Source organism: Zerene cesonia, chromosome 10 (genome assembly GCF_012273895.1).
Source record: "Zerene cesonia ecotype Mississippi chromosome 10, Zerene_cesonia_1.1, whole genome shotgun sequence".
NCBI classification, from domain to species: domain Eukaryota; kingdom Metazoa; phylum Arthropoda; class Insecta; order Lepidoptera; family Pieridae; genus Zerene; species Zerene cesonia.
Genome location: NC_052111.1, coordinates 7679073 through 7696999, shown reverse-complemented (window position 1 = coordinate 7696999; position 17927 = coordinate 7679073). Strand labels below are relative to the sequence as shown.

Genomic DNA, 17927 nt, shown 5'->3' with positions numbered 1-17927 from the left:
AGTACAAATCTATTTAACAGAAAATTCGTCCAAACTCTCAAAAATCATCTTGATCAATTAGTCACTAGCTAGCTTGCTATAAAGCAAAAGATCAAAGTACTGAAACTAGAACTATAAAAAAATTATCTTCAACTTGTGATACAACAAGATTACAGCGAATTCAGGGAAGTTTAAAATTCAACCAGGAATAAATTCGGACATCCAGAGATTTTCTAAAATCCAAACTAGGGCTTGATCCAGAATATACAGAATGCACCGGTATACCCACCAGCTAGAATGCCGGGTTGCGCGAAGAAGCTGGTGGCGCGGTCCTCGTGTGCGGTGTCCATGATGAGCACGCCGCTGTCCGCCGGCCGCGTCTCCGGCTCCAAGTTTGATCCTGCTTGGCTTTGATCCTGGAACATTTTAGTTCTATTGTTATTATGTGTTCAGTGCTTCTCTTCAGATTATTTGGCCATGTGTTTAATCTTACTATTCTATCGGTAATTGTGTGAATACATATATAGAGTATATTTCATTCATCAGAATTATAAGGCAATACTCTTCCAACAATTTATTCTATGTTTCATGTAGGCAACCTTGCATTTGATGTAGCAATTTGTTTTTCTTACATATTGGACACTATGTACTATTTAAATGTATTCATTTAGCTTAGGTTATAGCCTGCTTATCTAAATGTCATTTCTATTCCTCTAATTTTAATATACTCACAACGGTCTCTCCGGAGATGTTGATCTGCACAGAATCTGGGCGCGAGGGCTGGTCCTCCCCCGCGCCGCGCGGCTCGAAGTCGCCTTCGCTGGGGCCAGACAATATCCGCGCTGCAATTGTTTACAAATATGTTATTGCACTGCTGCCTTGTGACGTCACTGGCTTGCTTGATGACGAGGTGAAATGTATTGACAAATGTATGGAAGTGAAGAACCATACTTAAGTTTTGATACTCGGATGCATTTTGGAGTGAATTTAGTTAATAGAGTAAAGTGTGTCACATTATTTTCTATGTTAGCAAGTTAATAAGAATGTATTACGGTTTGGCTCTAACATAGTCGCATACTTATAAAGTATGTAAAAGAAATAGCAAATAGAATACAATGTTTAGAATTTTAGATATGAACGTATGATACTACTAAGATGAATTATTATGAAATATAAAGTCGATTGTATACATTAAAAGCTATCCGATGAGGAACTAATTGCAAATTGAGCAGCGATAACATAGCGAGGGGAATTCATGGAAAAATCTCGAAGTTACGAATAATATTGAACAGCAATGAAGTCTAAATAGACGTACGACATAAAAAACATGGTAAAATTGAAAATACAAACATGCCAAAAACAGTAACTGATTATAGAGAAATAGAAAATGATGAAGATGGTAACATGCGTATTATGAGTTGATGGTTTAAGCGATAACTCACCGGAATCCTCCGTGAATCAAGTACAGTAGGATTTACACAATATGGGATTAAAACAATAATAAATACGTCCTATTACGTCGATGGTCAGGAAGATACTGACGTAGGAACTTGTGATAAGCGGTGCCTAACGGGAATGTATTGGCTTATGAATATTATTCAAGGCTAAATTGTAATAGTCAGGTTTTAAGGTAAATAAAATTCGTGTCAAGTAGCGTTTATGGTAGTAATTGCACTTTACAAATTTAATTATTCGCACGATCTCTCACTCGAATGTAATATTAAAAAGAAGGATAGCAGATATTTTATACATAATTGTCTCGCATGCATTTTAATAGCATTGAAAGTGATGGATTTACCAATGAAGTGACAGACATAATAAAGATATTTATGTTAATATTTTACGTTTTTTATATAATTATGCATTGCATTCAAAATAGACATCTTTTCTAAGTACTCTTTCAAAAATATCTTCAACTAAGATTACTCTATAGTCTACAGTGTTTTAATTAGACTCATAAAACATCAACTATGCTTCTTAATAATTGTCGATAAACGACGTTCTAGGATAATAATTAAATTAGCTATACCATAATCAAACTTCTTACGTTATATATGTAGTTACAAAATAAATAGCATTAATTAAAACTGATTTGAAACAATGGATTCAAGTTAACTCCTATCTTAAGGAAACAAGATAGAATACTACCAACTTCCAATAAAGACGAATAATAATGAACGTGGCATCGTGCTCTCCTTAACAATAATTTATTTTTCCTGTTTTTAGGCTAATTTTAAGTGAAAGTGTGACTCAATAATAAAGTTAAGCAATATCAAAAGACGATGTCACGTTCGAAAACTTAAAACAAAACTGCAACAAAACTGGCATGCATGGCCGCTACTCACGACTGACTACATCGATCGGCTGCACTACTGGTGGTGGGATCGGAGGCTCGGATTCCGCAAAGAACGGCGCGTCCGGATAGTCATCCGTATCGGGTTTCGGAGCCTCCGTGGTGGTAGTGCGTAGGCGTGCGTAATCCTCGTCATCTTCAGGCACGTCTGGCACGTCACCTGAGCCACGCCCGTCTTCGTCGTCGACCCCGGGTCCCGGGCCGGAACCGGATCCGGAGCTCTCGTCGATTTCTAGACCGGAGCCGTCATCGTCGATGAAGAGATCCTTGTCAGATGCGAGAGGACCGTCGTGCTGGATGTGGATCGCTCCCTCCGTCGGCTGCACGCCGGCGGCACCGTCCTGGAATTGATCAGAGTATTTGTTATTACTTGCACTGATATAAATAACTACTATAGAGTAAATCTTAGTTAAGATTTAAAGTTCTTGTGCCAAATTCGGAAACCCTGTTAAATTTTACATGCAGTCTTATAAATTGACAGTTACATGTTATGGATTATTTATATAAATTTAAATATAATACACAATGATACTCGACCCAATTTTGCTTAAATTATTACGCCTTTAGATGCACGTAGCTTCTGAATTTCAAGAGCCACTACTAAGGGCTCGAGAAATCGGGGGTGAGGCTCTTAATATAACCTAATATCGACAAAAGCTTATGCCATTGAATAGTTGCTTTCTGGAGGAATTCAAATTAATCACAGACAGATCATTAGAGTATCTCATTATAGATTAAAAGCCGCTTCAAACCTATATCGCTTTAATTATTGCAACGGGATGGGTTCCAACTGCATAGTGCATATAGATAATCATATCTATAGACGCGACCTACTTCCAGAATGTTCACAAAGCAGATGATTCGCGACAATCACTAATTATTTAGCCACAACCTAGTGATTAACATCATTAACTATATAATACCTTATAATGAACAGTGATTCACTTGATTAAAAAGATACGATCATATCACTGTGTCCATAAATAGAATAAACTTTCTTCTGATGGTTAAGATAGTATGGGAGATTTGATAGTCACTGGACTCACCGAATTATCGCCAGCAACGGGGAAAAATTGGGTTGTCCAAAAATTAGGCCTGGTTGTTTGTTGTACACCAAAACTTGGGCAGTGCTTCTTTCGGTTAGTCAAGTTGTATAGTAAAGTTGGATCGATAGGCCTGCGGGGTTGCGGTGGAGGAGGGGAGCAGTGGCATTCCCGAAACGCGACGACAGATGCCGGGATATGGGAAGGCTTACGGGGCGACGGTTCGAGGTGGAAGCGGTAGAGGGCGCTGGGTGCAATTTTTCTTTGAATTGAGCTTTTGAAGTAATTGAAATAATGCATGACAGTTATATTATAGTTTATATTGTTTATTTTGGTTGTCTAAAAATATAGGTATTAAAGACATATTTTTGGAGATAGCCTATGAGAGCGTAGGGCTATCACGCAAATGTATAAATGTAATTTTTTTGTAGTCGCTAAAGTTTCAACAAAAAAAATAACTATTAAAATCATTAAAATTTCTGAAAGCAGTGAATTCTTAGGTTTGTGTGTAGCCATGATGTTTCGTTGTGTATGTATGTACATGTGTCATGCGAGCAAACAAAACTTTGTTTTTTTTGAACATTTGCAGAAGTAGGACCTCTGTTAATGCGCTATTCGCTTTTAGAGCGTTAGAGATAAGGAAAGGAAGGAGAAGAGGAAGAAGGAACAGGACTAAGCGTGAATAAAAATACTTATCGTACGGAACAGTAGCATTCAAATTATGCTATTTCACACCGATCTGTGGGGGTGTGGGCTTCCCCGGTGCGAGCTGGCCCTGCATGCCGAAGCGTGCCCTACTCCCACAATAGCGGTAGGTCAATGATATTAGTCGAGCCTGACATTTGATGCAAGATTTACCTATTCGTCCATTCGCATCTCGTAATCTGTACTCGCTAGTCGCCAAATAAATCATCTTAGTCCTCATCCATATTTTATTTTTCGCAATGTTCAATTATTGTAAAGTAAAACAGTTCGCTTAATAATTATGAACAACAAAGCGGACTGGCATCATATAAAATAAAAGCTATATTTCCCTGTTAAGCCCCGATGTGTATCGCATTGCACAACGCCTGGTAATGAGAAATATAATTTATTGCTTACAGATAGCCCAGCGGTTGGGTGCTTTATACCGGTTACCTGTGTTACATCGCCATTGGCTAAAACGCGGACGGAATATGAAATAAATATAAAGGAAAACATATTTTCACATGTGTACCTATTTGCGGCTTCGATTGATCTTTGTACCTCGATATATGAACTTACAAGGTTGGTATTTTTGAGTATATATTACTATATTTTATTCTAAGTAACTTATATATCGATTAGCTGCTGCCCGCATCTTCGCCCGTGTGGTCAAGACAAATTTTCATGGTCAAACTTTCGTTCCCATATTTTATATTCTTGGGTGTAGAATTTATCAAAATCCTTTCTTAGCGGATGCCTACACCAGTGGCTATCTGCGAAATTTCAGCATAATCGGTTCAATAGTTTGGGCTGTGCGTTGATAGATCAGTCAGTCACTTTTGCTTTTTTTAAGATTTGATTTCTTACCTTTCTTCCCCTACTCCATCCCAGTTTAAATAAACGAAAAAACAAGATGAAACGTTTCGAGTTTTCCCGGACAAGGTAATTGATTTTTACAGAGGAGTCTAGTGTGTGGACGGGCTTCCACATGAAAATAAATCACCGTGCCAAATACTTTTAAGTTTAAATTTTTGACTCACACATATTTAGTGATTTTCCTCATTTACCTTGGTATGTTTTATATTCGCTTCTCTTTATAGATATTTTACTTACTTTCCAACTTCCCTACTAAAATTATAAATGCGCAAGTAACTTTGTAAGTCCGTCAATCTATCCGTCTCTCTTTACGCCTAAGCCCCTGAACCGATTTGGACAAAATTTGGCAAAGATATAGTTTCAGACCCGAGAAACGGCATAATACAAATTTAATGCTGGAAATCCCACGGAAGCGGGAATGACGCTGGAAGAATCCGGGGACTGTCTATCTCATGACTATGCGGGCGGTAGGTTAGTAAAATATAAATTAATAAAATAAAAATATACAAAAATTTAAAGGTATTCATATAAAATAGTGTAAATGGACTGTAAGGACATGTTTATCGCGATATCTTAATGAAGCCATTGCCTAGAACATTAGGTCTGGTATATTTGAATAACAAAAGACGTGGCTAGATCCGTAATTTAGATAAAGATAATTGCTAGCTGAGCTAAAAAATAAGCTATAATCTAAACACACTATATCATATTTTGTGTAAATGAAATTTCTTCAAATTATGTGAACACTTTAAAACGATGTATCAATGTATTGAAAATATATATGTACCCTCAGAGTAGTTTCCGTTACTGAGGGGCTTTTATCCCGATTATCCCGGAACATGTTTTTTCGTTTGTCTTAATCTATCTCTGTAAAAAATTCCATCCAAATTGGTTGAGTGGTTTATGCTTGAAGAAGAGACAGGTATACAAACAGATATGTAGTTACTTTCGCATAATGCAGAGATTGCGCTATATAACTGTACTATATATAATATTTATTCATTTAGTGCAAATATTATACTATATATACATCAGTTATTTAGTTCTCTTGACTTGAAACATTTCAAACAACGATATTAAAAATCGATTACTCCACAGTCAATAGACGTTACCACTGTCCTTTGAACGTCCAAAAACTTGAACAAAGCTTCGACCCTTTAAATATGCGATGAATTTAGAAGTGGGCTCAAAGGCGTCTGTTTAAAATGTACAAAGTTTAATGGAATTCCGTCGTACTCGAGAATATTAAGGAGATAATAGCGTGGGAGCTTGTGTGGGTGTCGTGCGTTTGTGTGGGTGCTGGCTGGTGATACATTTATTATATAAGGGACAGTTTCACCTTTTGCTCATTAATAAGACGATGATTGCCTTATAAACATATGAGACCTATTTCTTATTAATTATATATAGAGGACTTTAATTGTATTACGATTCCGTTTGCCATTTTGCTTATAACCGTAATAATTTTTGTAATTTAGTTTTTTATTTGTAAGACATTTGCGTTTTGGTTAACAATTTCTATATTGACTTATATAACTGGCGTAACATCATAAATTTCTCCATTTTGTATTCGAAATTTCTATTTTAATGCTCAAATAAGAAATCCGAAACATATTTGAAACGATCAGAAGGAGTTATGCACGAAATCGTTTCCTTTTAAATCATGGAAGTAGCTAACTCTTCTGATTTGTTGGCGACATTTACTGTAGTCAGGACCGTATTGTGGCTATGGAAAACTATAAGCAAAACTGCAAAATGGCAATATTTATTAGGTTAGTATGTGTAATAAGACATGAAGTACGTAAATATTTACAATAACTTTGTGTTAAAATAAATCATTATTTATAACAAAAAACCTATACTGCCTCTAAATTGTTAGAATTAGACCAATTTTAAATGGGACCATACCTTTTTTTTTTTTTTTTTTTTTTTATGTCATAGCGGGCAGCTGAGCTGGTGGTTCGCCTGATGGTAAGGGATTACCACCGCCCATAAACATTCGCAAAGGTAGTATCTCCGTGAATGCGCTGCCCGCTTTTATGGGATAAGGGAAAGGAAAGGATTAACGACTGGAAAGAAGGAATGGACTAGGACGGGTGAGGAAAAGGAAACGGGCCTCCGGCTCCCCCACTCACCGTACGAAACACAGTGGCATGCCACTATTTCACGCCGGTTTTCTGTGGGGGTGTGGTACTTCCCCGGTGCGAGCTGGCCCAATTCGTGCCGAAGTGTGCTCGACTCCCACAATGAAATGAAAATCTTCGAAATTGTCTCACCTACTCGAAAGTTCTGACACAAATTGGTAACCTCCTGCTTTTTTGAAGCCGGTTGATAACCCACTGTTAAAGCCTTAGTAAATAAGTGTTATTATCCATAATGGTTAGGTTAGGTAAGGTTATATATCAAGTTTAGTGTAATTTTTCCGTTTTATCACAATATAATTTTTGCGAAGTTATTTCCCATAATCAGTTGACAATTAACTTAATAAAAACACAGACTATAATCAATCATAACTCGATTGAATCTGTCTGTATTATATTTATTTTCAACGTTGGCGCCAAGTCCGTCGCTGGGCGGAACTTTTACCGGTTCACAGTAACTTTTCGCCGTGGTTTATGTATTTCCAGCCAAACGGATTGTTCGCGTTCATGCGAAATTGCTACTTACGTTTCTATCGAGAGTTGGTTTTGTAAAAGTTTCTATAAAAACTCATTTGGAAGCTGTTTAGGCCTGATACTTTTTACAAGTTAATTCCGCTGGAACAATTTATCTTCAAAGTATAATGAAGGTTAGATAATTTTTCGAATGTTTAATTACGAGTGGGACCGGCGTTTTGTTTCAACTTCAGATGTATATTCTTGAGATTTCTTCACTACAAAGTATAAAGCTTCGCTTCACGCGCTTGTATGTATGTATGCTTAGATCTTTAAAAGTACACAAGGGATTATGATGGGGTTTTTTTTAATAGATAGAGTGATTCAAGAGGAAGGTTTATATGTATAATAATATCTATTGAACTACTCCGAATTTAACACGTGCGGAGCCGCGGGCAAAAAAGCTAGTTTTTGTATTTAAAGCTAATTGAAATAGTGTCTTGTAATAATGAACTTACGTACGTAATATGAATTTTAATTCAATAATTTTTATACAATATTTTACAATTCAAGTGCATTTAGTAAACCCTAGTTGAATGAATTGTAATTGTAAGACAATGGATATCTATTGCTGTAGCTATTTCGATGTTATAATAGTATATACATAATTAATCCAAACTATATCTGTACCAAATTTCATCCAAATCCGTTTAGTAGTATAGGCACGAAGAAGAGACAGACGCATTCATAATATTAGTAGGGATCCTCGTAACAAACCAAACTAATGACCAAGAGATGATATAAATGCCTTATTCATCAAAAGAAACAACAACTAAAACACATATATCCGTATATTTGAAAACGAAATATTGAATCACTTCGCCTCTCCCTCCCCCAGGACTTGAAACATTATTAAATACGGCACGATAGCTTTTCTGTTTCTGACGTTATATTTTATAGGCCGAGACTGCTCTGATTTATGGTTTAAAGATCGAGTCATAAATCACGCTCTCCACCCTTAATGTCCCTAAAAATTGTGCGGAAAAATAAGCTTCAACAGACGAGCGTTGATATTAATTAATTCGGCTAATTCCGCGTCGCGGTCAAAGCGTAATAGCGAGTGTTTTCAGAGATGCAACATTGTCAGATACTTGACGGCTAATGGCATTAAATTCACTTTGTCAGCATTTCGTTTGTCAAACGACTTGATGATTCTGTTTTTATTAAATGAAAATATATCAACCGATCATTCTGTTTTATATGAACGCTTGAAAGCACGGCCACATTTACATTTGTCCTAATTCAGCTATGACCTTTATAGTTTAGTTTTTTGTTTATAATAGTTATTATTTTAGTATATATTTGTCGCTTTCTGATTTGGGTAAAGCTTAAGTTATAGAGCAAAAAATTTATCAACACTTTATTCTTTTTTTCTTCCTTTTAAATAGAGCCAAGACTTATAATCTACTAGCTGCGCCACGCGGTTTCACCCGCGTAAGTCAGTATCCCTTAGGAATATCGAGGTAAAAAGTTGCTTATATGTTATTCCAGTTGTCTAGCTGTCTACGTACCAAATTTCATTGTAATCGGTTCAGTAGTTTTTGCGTGAAAGAGTAACAAATACACACACAACCTTACAAACTTTCGCATTTATAATATTATAGTAGGATAGGATGAGTAGGATGTAAAAATTAAACTAAGGTATGTTTATCGACTTTAAATGAAAACTAATCCAAGTAATTTAATTGCAATAACATAATTCAAATTGTATAAATTAATTACCAAGCATCGTATTAACGTCGAATAAAATAAAAGCAATCGGGAGCACTGGAAGTGGGTTGGATGTTATCGCAACGATAACAGTAGGATCTTGGTTTTAATTTTCCAAGTCTTCGGGGAACGGAATAAATTATTTTTCCGGTGTCTCGACGCTACCCCAAGATATTATTTTATATTTCTCTTCTAATGACCCATTTAGTTTATTCGAATGCGATATTAAAAATGTTCTGCTTTTCATAACGAATTGTTTTAGCTTTTAATGAGATCGCAGCCAGCTTAATTATTCTATCTGACATGTTTTTATAAATTCCATTTAATGTGGGACAAGTGGCTATAAAAGAAGTCGAATAGCGAAAGCAATATTCAATGATAATTATATTCAGTTTCCTTATTTATCGTTATCGAATAATCAATCTGTTTCGTGAATTCGTTTGCAACAAAACTTGAATGAATATGCCGAATGCCATAGTAATGGGCCGTTGCAATTTCTTGTCAAAATCAAATGAATGGCTAAATTTAAATAAACAGTTTTGTTAGTATATCTATTTCAATTAAATGTTTAACTGTTTATAATATTCGCTCAGATTCTTTCACGTAATATCGAAGCAATTATTTTTAGTCAAGATATAATAAAATATTTGTACATCAATACAGACTACTTTTTATTCCTTAATCTAGTACAACTTAAGTAGAAAAAAACTATCAAGAAAAACTCCTTCCACGTTATCTACAGAAAGTGTCCCATTAAAACAGCCAAGCTATTAACAACCAGAGATTATCAGTAACACATCGGTCCTTAGATAAGGCCGAGATCAGCGTTGACCCAAATGTAGTGGAGCCTGTATAGCGTATAATTTTTCTCAGAACAAGGCATCGTTAGTAATGTTGCAATCGCGTGAGGGAACGTATGTTGATTGATGGTTCTGACAAATATGGGTGGGTGTAACATACATTTTCTATTCCGATAATGGCGTGCGCTATATTTAGTGTATTTAGAAGTTGTCGACCCGATTAGCGTTATGGTGTATTACAGGAGATCGCATTCAATCGATAGGACAGCCTTGCGCTTGCTGTTTTATGTAATACTAGCTGCGCCCCGCGGTTTCACCCGCGTAAGTCCGTATCCCGTAGGAATATCGGGATAAAAAATAGCCTTTATGTTATTCCAGTTGTCCAGCTATCTACGTACCAAATTTCATTGCAATCGATTCAGAAGATTTTGCGTGAAAGAGTGAAGACACACACATCCTTACAAACTTTCGCATTTATAATATTAGTAGGATAGGATACTTTATTTTGTTCTTTCTTTGTGAACAAATGCGGGATTCATATCTAGCTGACCCGGTAAACGCATTTAGATTTATCATTTTGGGGTATGAAAAATAGATGTTGGCCGATTCTCAGATGTACTCGATGTGCACACAAAGTTTTATGAGAATCAGTCCAGCCCTTTCGGAGGAGTATCGAACAAACGTTGTGACAGGAGAATGAAAATTGAAATTACAGATAATTTCATTATTAAAATTTTCGAGAAGATATATTTTAATATTAATATTAAATATTTAATAACTTTAACAATTGAACTGAACAAATAGACCCTTCCAGACTGGTCGCAGCCCGAAGCAAGCGAGGCGTTTGATAAAAATAAACTCCCAACACTTTCAACGGACTCTAGTTAAGTGTAAAAGAAAACTTTAGGTTACAAAGTCCACTTTGCCGCGAGTTCACTTGGAAACCTTTATTGTTATTGCAATCCACTCCCGGGCGGCTCAATTGTTTTGTTTATATCTTTGTAGAACGAACTCTCGATATACCTTATTTATTTGCGATTAAACTTCGATGTTACATGTTCTTGTATATTTTTATACGTTTAACAAACTTTTTTCAATGGTACAGATAACATTCTTGCTGTTTCCTGTAAAATAGAAAATAAAGGCTTAAAATATTAACAGATTATACTACAGTTGTTGTGATGACTAATGAAAATGTTTGATATATTTTATCGCAATTAATCAATTAATTACACCACTTTCTTATTTTATCAGTGCCAAGACCGGGCAATAATTTAATTGATAAATCCTTCTAAATCCGGTATAACAATCTATACATATAATATTTGATATACATGAACAAATTGCAAATTGTTTTGATACTATTTATCACGTAATTAATATTGCAATTGAAACTGCAAGTTTGATTTAAGATTAACCAATTTATTTTATGTCATTGTCGGCAATGGAGCTTGCGGGTCACCTGATGGTAAGCGCTATTTACATGATATATATATTACAACATTTACAGAGGCATTTAAGGTCGAGTGCAGACCTTACAAAGGATGGGATACCTTACTGCCTTTAAAAAAGGATTGCCGACTTCAAATTGGAAAGACTTGATTGACGAGAGGAATAAAGGAAAGAACTAGGAAGGTTAAGGGTAAGTCTCCGGCTCACCCACTCACGAACGAAACACAGCAATATGCTATTTCACGTCCGTCTTCTGTGGGGGTGTGGCACTTAGCCGGTGCGAGCTGGACCAATTCAAATTAACTAATTAATATAACTAATTAGTTAACTTTAACAGTTTACACTGACTGTTATTATACGATAAAATAATATGGGAGCAAGTTACGAATTATCCAATAGTTGGTCGATCTGCTTCGCGCTTTGTTCGGTTAATCTCGGATTGTTTGAATGTCAACAATGGAAGCGGGATTGGTTGGATCATCGCTGATTTGTCTTTGTGTGAACTTTTACTTTGTTCTGTTGAACATTCGTTGTTTGCGAGTCGATCGCGATGTAATTAGAATTATTTGAAATGTGTTGAAAGCTTTTTGGGCCGATATGTACGCAATTTCTAGTAAATTCTTACTGGACCAACTTGTGAAAGAATTTTTGAAATGTTGAAAAAAAAAACTAGCTCTTCAGATTTATCTATTAATAAAATAAGTATAGATTTATTGGCATGTGAATGACTAACTTCCTTGACTAGCTCAAACAAGGTTCGTTGCGAAAAAACTAGATTTTTCTATGTGAAAACTTTTAAAGCTTAGCTTATAAGGTCATTTATTTGTTTCCCCAAAAGCCCATGATCATTATTATATTTTGATATGATATTTTGTCTCTTAAAAATTTTTAAAAACTAATAATAAAGGTCCATGTCCAGTCATTTATCAACAAAATTCATTATCTTAATGATGCCTCTGCTTAAACATAATTTTCCCGAATACATACTTTTATATAATCTGTCTTCCGATATAACATACCGTTTCTAACATAGCGAAAAATCGTATTTCTCTGTAGTTTTATTGACGTATCAGCCAGCCATCGAACCGTTAACGTTGTGACAAAAAAGTTTCGACATGATGGATTCGCTTTGTTTAAAATGCTTCATGTTATTACTCTTTATAGAACGAATGGGATAAAAAAAAACTTTCGTCAATTATCTATCCCGCTAAAATTTGATTTTTTTTCGAACGCTGGCGTGTTTGATTTTAAAAATTTTCTCTTTGGGAGAGATCTTTGTTTGTTCCATTTTTTATAATATCGACTATTAAATTAAATTAAACAAATTAGATACAAAAAAGGAACATTAATATATTATTCACAATATTTTGAAGCTATTTTAAATACATTCCTTTCAATGTTATTATATTTTTACGTCGTACCTCGGATAATTTTCAGATTTTACCAACAAATGAATATAAACGAGTTTTCCCTCATGACTCGAACAAGTCAGGTAAATGTTATCTTTAAAGAAAAGAAAAAATAAATACCTATATATTATCTATCTAACGAGAAGTTTATCTTGTTAATATTACAAACGCGAAAGATTGTAAGTATGGATGGATGGGGACATTTAGACTACGGATGTTTGTTACTCTTTCACGCGCAAATAGCTTATCGTATCTGTATGGAATTTTGTACAGAGAGAGATTATAGTCTGGATTAGCACATAGGCTACTTTTTACCCGAGTAACACGCGAGCTACGCCGCGGGTCACAGGTAGTATTGCTATAAAATTGAACATAAAAAAAATCCTTATGCATTGTTTATCAGCCAGACAATTGAGATACAAATTCCAGTAAAACAAAGAAACAGTATTTAAACGACATTTCTCATCATATTAGCGTCCTCATTTCATATTTCTCGGAGGCAATTACCAATTCATTAGCCCCATTTTACCTGAAACAAGACAAATGAAAATAATTATTAACATGAAAAGGGAACGATGAAAAAATTCAATCGTCACAAACACATTTCTTGGAAGAAAACGTGATTGTCGAAAACTCATAGCATATTTTCTACGAATCACTCCTTGGTTAGGATTGTTGTATTTGTAAATACAAGAATATATTTAATTCGAAATAAATAATATATTATATTATATATATAATATTGTCCAATGAGTGACGTCGCAAGGGTTTTGATATATATAATATGTTATAATCATTATTAGTTAGGTAATTACTTAGGTTTAGTTGTAAGTTTTTTTTTCCTTGTTAAGTAGCTGTCGCATTGGATTGTAACCTGTAATGGCATGAGATTTGGATAAATAAAAAAAAATTACAATGCCCTAAATTAGTATGTTTTCTGCGGTTTTCTGTTGATAAAAAAAAAACAAACCCAACCAAGGAGTGATTCCTAGAAATCCTATTACGATTACAGACAATTAAATTTGTAAGAAGTTTCAAGAAATAAGGTTTATATGAATTGCTTTTAATAATATGGAAACGCAGTAGCATTAACTTATATATTCGTCTTAAAAATATAATATTAATACAATTTCATTCAACATTAAAATAGCTACAGACTTACTCTAAATACTACAATAAAAAAGACAACGCAATATACATGTACCATATGCACGAATTGTTAGTCCCAAAACAATATTTTCCTTGATCGCACATTAAGCCTCATCGGTCTATCATGTATTTTCCTCGTACTACAACATTTGACAAACACGTCGCATTTTGTTTATTGACATCACACACAATTTTTGTACTCTCTCCATAACATATTCATGTATTTTCTTATTGAGCGAAGGGAGTTAACTAATAAAACAGACTTCCTTAACCGGAAAAAATTCGGGCACAAGACGCGAGAGCAAAAGGGAATTTCTTTTTGAGGAAACTCCAGTATGAAAAACAGAGCAATCCCGAGTATGGAGACTGCAAAATTAATTTCGTAACGTGAATATGATTTATGACGCTAATCCGAAAGTTTTGATATATTGTGCCATGTTTGTAATATATTATACTTAGTTACAAAGGGACTGATTGTTTTAGCTGTTAGTTACACGTCGTAGTTTTACAATGCTCCTCCAAGATTGGATTTTCAGTTGGAAATAAAAAAAACAAACGTTCCATAGATAGGTTTTTAATCGGCCAAAAAGGAAGGAGGTTCTCAATTAAACTCTTTTTTTATTTGGTTCCTCGATAACTCTGTGGGTTTTCAAACGATTGGCATGATTCTTTATATTTTGATAGTAAAATTGTTGAAAGGATATCACTGTCCTTATTATAAAATTGTTATTTACATACATTTACGAATCAGGAGGAGGTGATAGTAATTTTTGGTATAAATTTGTGTTGTATTATTTACATATAAAACATTCTTACTGTAATCATAATTAATAAAGAAAATGTACCAGTTTACAAGAAAAATGCATGTAGCTATTGCTAAGCTATTATAATGCTATCCTCACAACAGCGAGTGAGTAATTTATTCTATTTGAAACAATATTTTAGATTTCAATGTAGCTTGCAGAATTTTTAAAATAAAAAGCGTCCATATATCTAGCTCCACTCTTGTTCAATTAAATGAAACGCAGCTGTATGTATTACATATTAAAAACTTGTATTACATATTAATCTTACAGTCTCATTCAGTAAACACATGTTCTATCATCTCATCTCTTATCATTTTTATGCTGCATAATATGTACATATACGAAACGTGACCTATGTTGAAGTCTTAAAACAGCTTTCACTAATTTTCTCTGTCTCGAAGGCGAAAAGTTAAAAAACCTTTTGAAAGTTACACTTGTTAGCGTTAGATAACACCAAATACGATAGTGCTTAGTTTCTATTGTAAAAAAAAACATACACGTAGAGTATAATTAAAAAAAGAAATTGAATCTGTGGAAACATACTCGATCAGCATTTACCACAATATTTTAATGTATGTATATTTGTAAGTGTCACACAAAAACTACTGGGTCGATTTCAAAAATTATTTTATCATTGGATATGTAGGCAATCCCTCAGTGATTCTAAACACGCTGTGAACCGTTTACGTGTAATTGCAATAATACATCCAAACAACATTTTCACAAAGAAAATCGAAATATTACTACACAATTACTTCAAAACATCTAACGATATGCTCTTAATCACAAATAAGCAACAAAGTATACACAGAACAAACACAAGCTATATATAATCTAACAATTGAACTAGCAATGTCATTTAAAGGAACCTACGCGTCACACTATTCTCAAAGTTTTCAGCTAGTTCGGATAGAATGATCGCGGTGTACGGAACCAGTCGAAAAGCGAGACAATAAAAGACATGTCAAAAAGTTTCTGAGACAATCCCGAACGAATATATTTGCGAACTTTTATAGAGCCATTTATATAATGTCACTTTAGAACAGTCATGGATAGATGAATAGGATGTTTTATGGTCTACGACGAGGAATACTTTTAAAGGGGTAAATGTTTTGATAGTTTAGTGTTTGTTATTTACTTGTTTTTTGGCTAGATAACACAGCGTACCCAGTATTGCCAACAATGTTTCACTTCAGCATGTTATTATGAAATTTTTGTTAGTTGTGAATTCATACACGCGATCCTAAACATAATATAGTGGAAGTTTATTTGTATATGTGTATGTATTATATATGTTATATTTAAATGCAATCTTGCTTTAACACTCGTCTGTTTTCGCTCTGACTATACGTGGTGTGTTATGCCTGCCTGTGCTAACCTTTTGCCCGTTGCCTGGAAGAGGTTACTTCTAAGTGATAAGACCGCCCAACAAATTTTACTCTTTTTCTTTAAGCTCATGTTATTTTTAAGTTTTTGTGCAATTTTGTTAAAGAGTAAAAGCATGTATAGTCAGAAACAATGAATTGTTTTTTTTTAATGTCATTTTTTTGCCTGAAGACAAAAAAAGAAAACCAAGTTCACAAAAACATCCCGACCATTCCAGAATGTTCTCGACCTACACCGTAAGTTAAGCAATATCAGGCTTCATCAGTACATTCTCACATCCTGATGTTCAGCATTTATTGAGATTCCGATATTCGTGCCAGTGGGTCAGGCGAGATATGTAGGTTATCGAGCGATTTGACATTTTTATTTTAGTACACAAGTTGTGTGTATTTCTCTTACGCTGTTGTTTGATTATATTTAAGTATGTATTATGGAAAATTCATGACGATATAAATAATAGGAATACTCTACCTTTACAATACTGTTTGATGGATTATTTATAGGTAACTAATATAGTTATTGCCTATCTCTAAATATGGCAATAAATAAAAGTTTAAAATCTAACAAAGGACAAGTGTAAAACTGCATCTCTCTGCACTATTTCCTTTTGCTATTTTAAATAAATAATCATTTACACTATTTCAGAGCTTTTTCGCAATTTACTAATAATGTATTGAGACTAACTTTGTGAGTGCATAAATATTTTTTTTTAATATAATAGCGGTCGATTTAGCTGGTGGTTCACCTGATGGTAAACGTTTACCACCGCCCATGGTTTTCCACGGGTAGGGCTGCTGCAATATTCAATGACATACATAATGTTTTGTATACATACATCATTACTAATCAATGTTTATATGTAATGCAATATAACCTGCATAATAAGCTAGCAGAATAAGACATTTCAAACCATAATCTTACCTTTTTGATACCTTATTTTGTATACCAACTAATCCGAATCTCACATAAATCATTACGACCAGAACACACCCCTAATTACCTCGGTTTGATTCACGGACAATATAAATTGCCGGGGTTTAGTGTAATGACAGTTATCCCATTTATAAGACGATTGGGCCTTAGCCCCAATGGACGGGGACTTATCATTCCTGCGCAGTGCTTAAGGATTTGGCGAAGCTTTTTTGGTATACTCTTGTTGTTTTTGTAATAATGAAGCAATTTAGTAGTGTAGGATGGGAAATGTTTAGTGTGAATAAGTTATTGGGTATCTATGCAACATTTCCACACTCCAAAAACAGGGTTGTAACTTACAGATGGACGGATAGTAATAATAAACTGCACTTTAAACAAATAATACCTTTACCCCCCTTTTCCTATGTTATTATACATATACAGTTATTATACACTTCCTCTTCAATCACTCTGTCTATTGAAAAAAGCCCATTAAAATCTGTTGCTTAATTTAAAAGATCTAAGCATACAAATATATAGACGGAGGAAAGCGAATTTGTTTTATACTATGTATTTCATATATTATCTTCATGTTAGTAGTCAAAGGATAATTTTTCGAAACATACATCTCATATGAAAACAAAGTTTATAATTTTCTATGATTGAAATGAACGCTTTGACACCTGAAAGAAGAATATAAAGCGGGTAATAACT

General features: G+C 34.4%; 1 protein-coding gene across 2 annotated transcripts in view; it reads right to left on the bottom strand.

Annotated features, from left to right (window-relative positions):
• Window positions 1-17927, bottom strand: part of LOC119829705 (syndecan) — a 235024-nt gene that overhangs the window by 2565 nt on the left and 214532 nt on the right. The window contains exons 2-4 of one of the 2 annotated variants that reach the window (XM_038352344.1): window positions 2325-2673; window positions 712-821; window positions 269-395 (exon numbers count right to left, since the gene is read on the bottom strand). In XM_038352344.1, coding sequence (XP_038208272.1) covers window positions 269-395; window positions 712-821; window positions 2325-2673 — 586 coding nt within the window. Of the gene's footprint in view, window positions 1-268; window positions 396-711; window positions 822-1421; window positions 1498-2324; window positions 2674-17927 lie in introns of those variants that run through there. The other variant, XM_038352345.1, reaches the window with a different exon arrangement.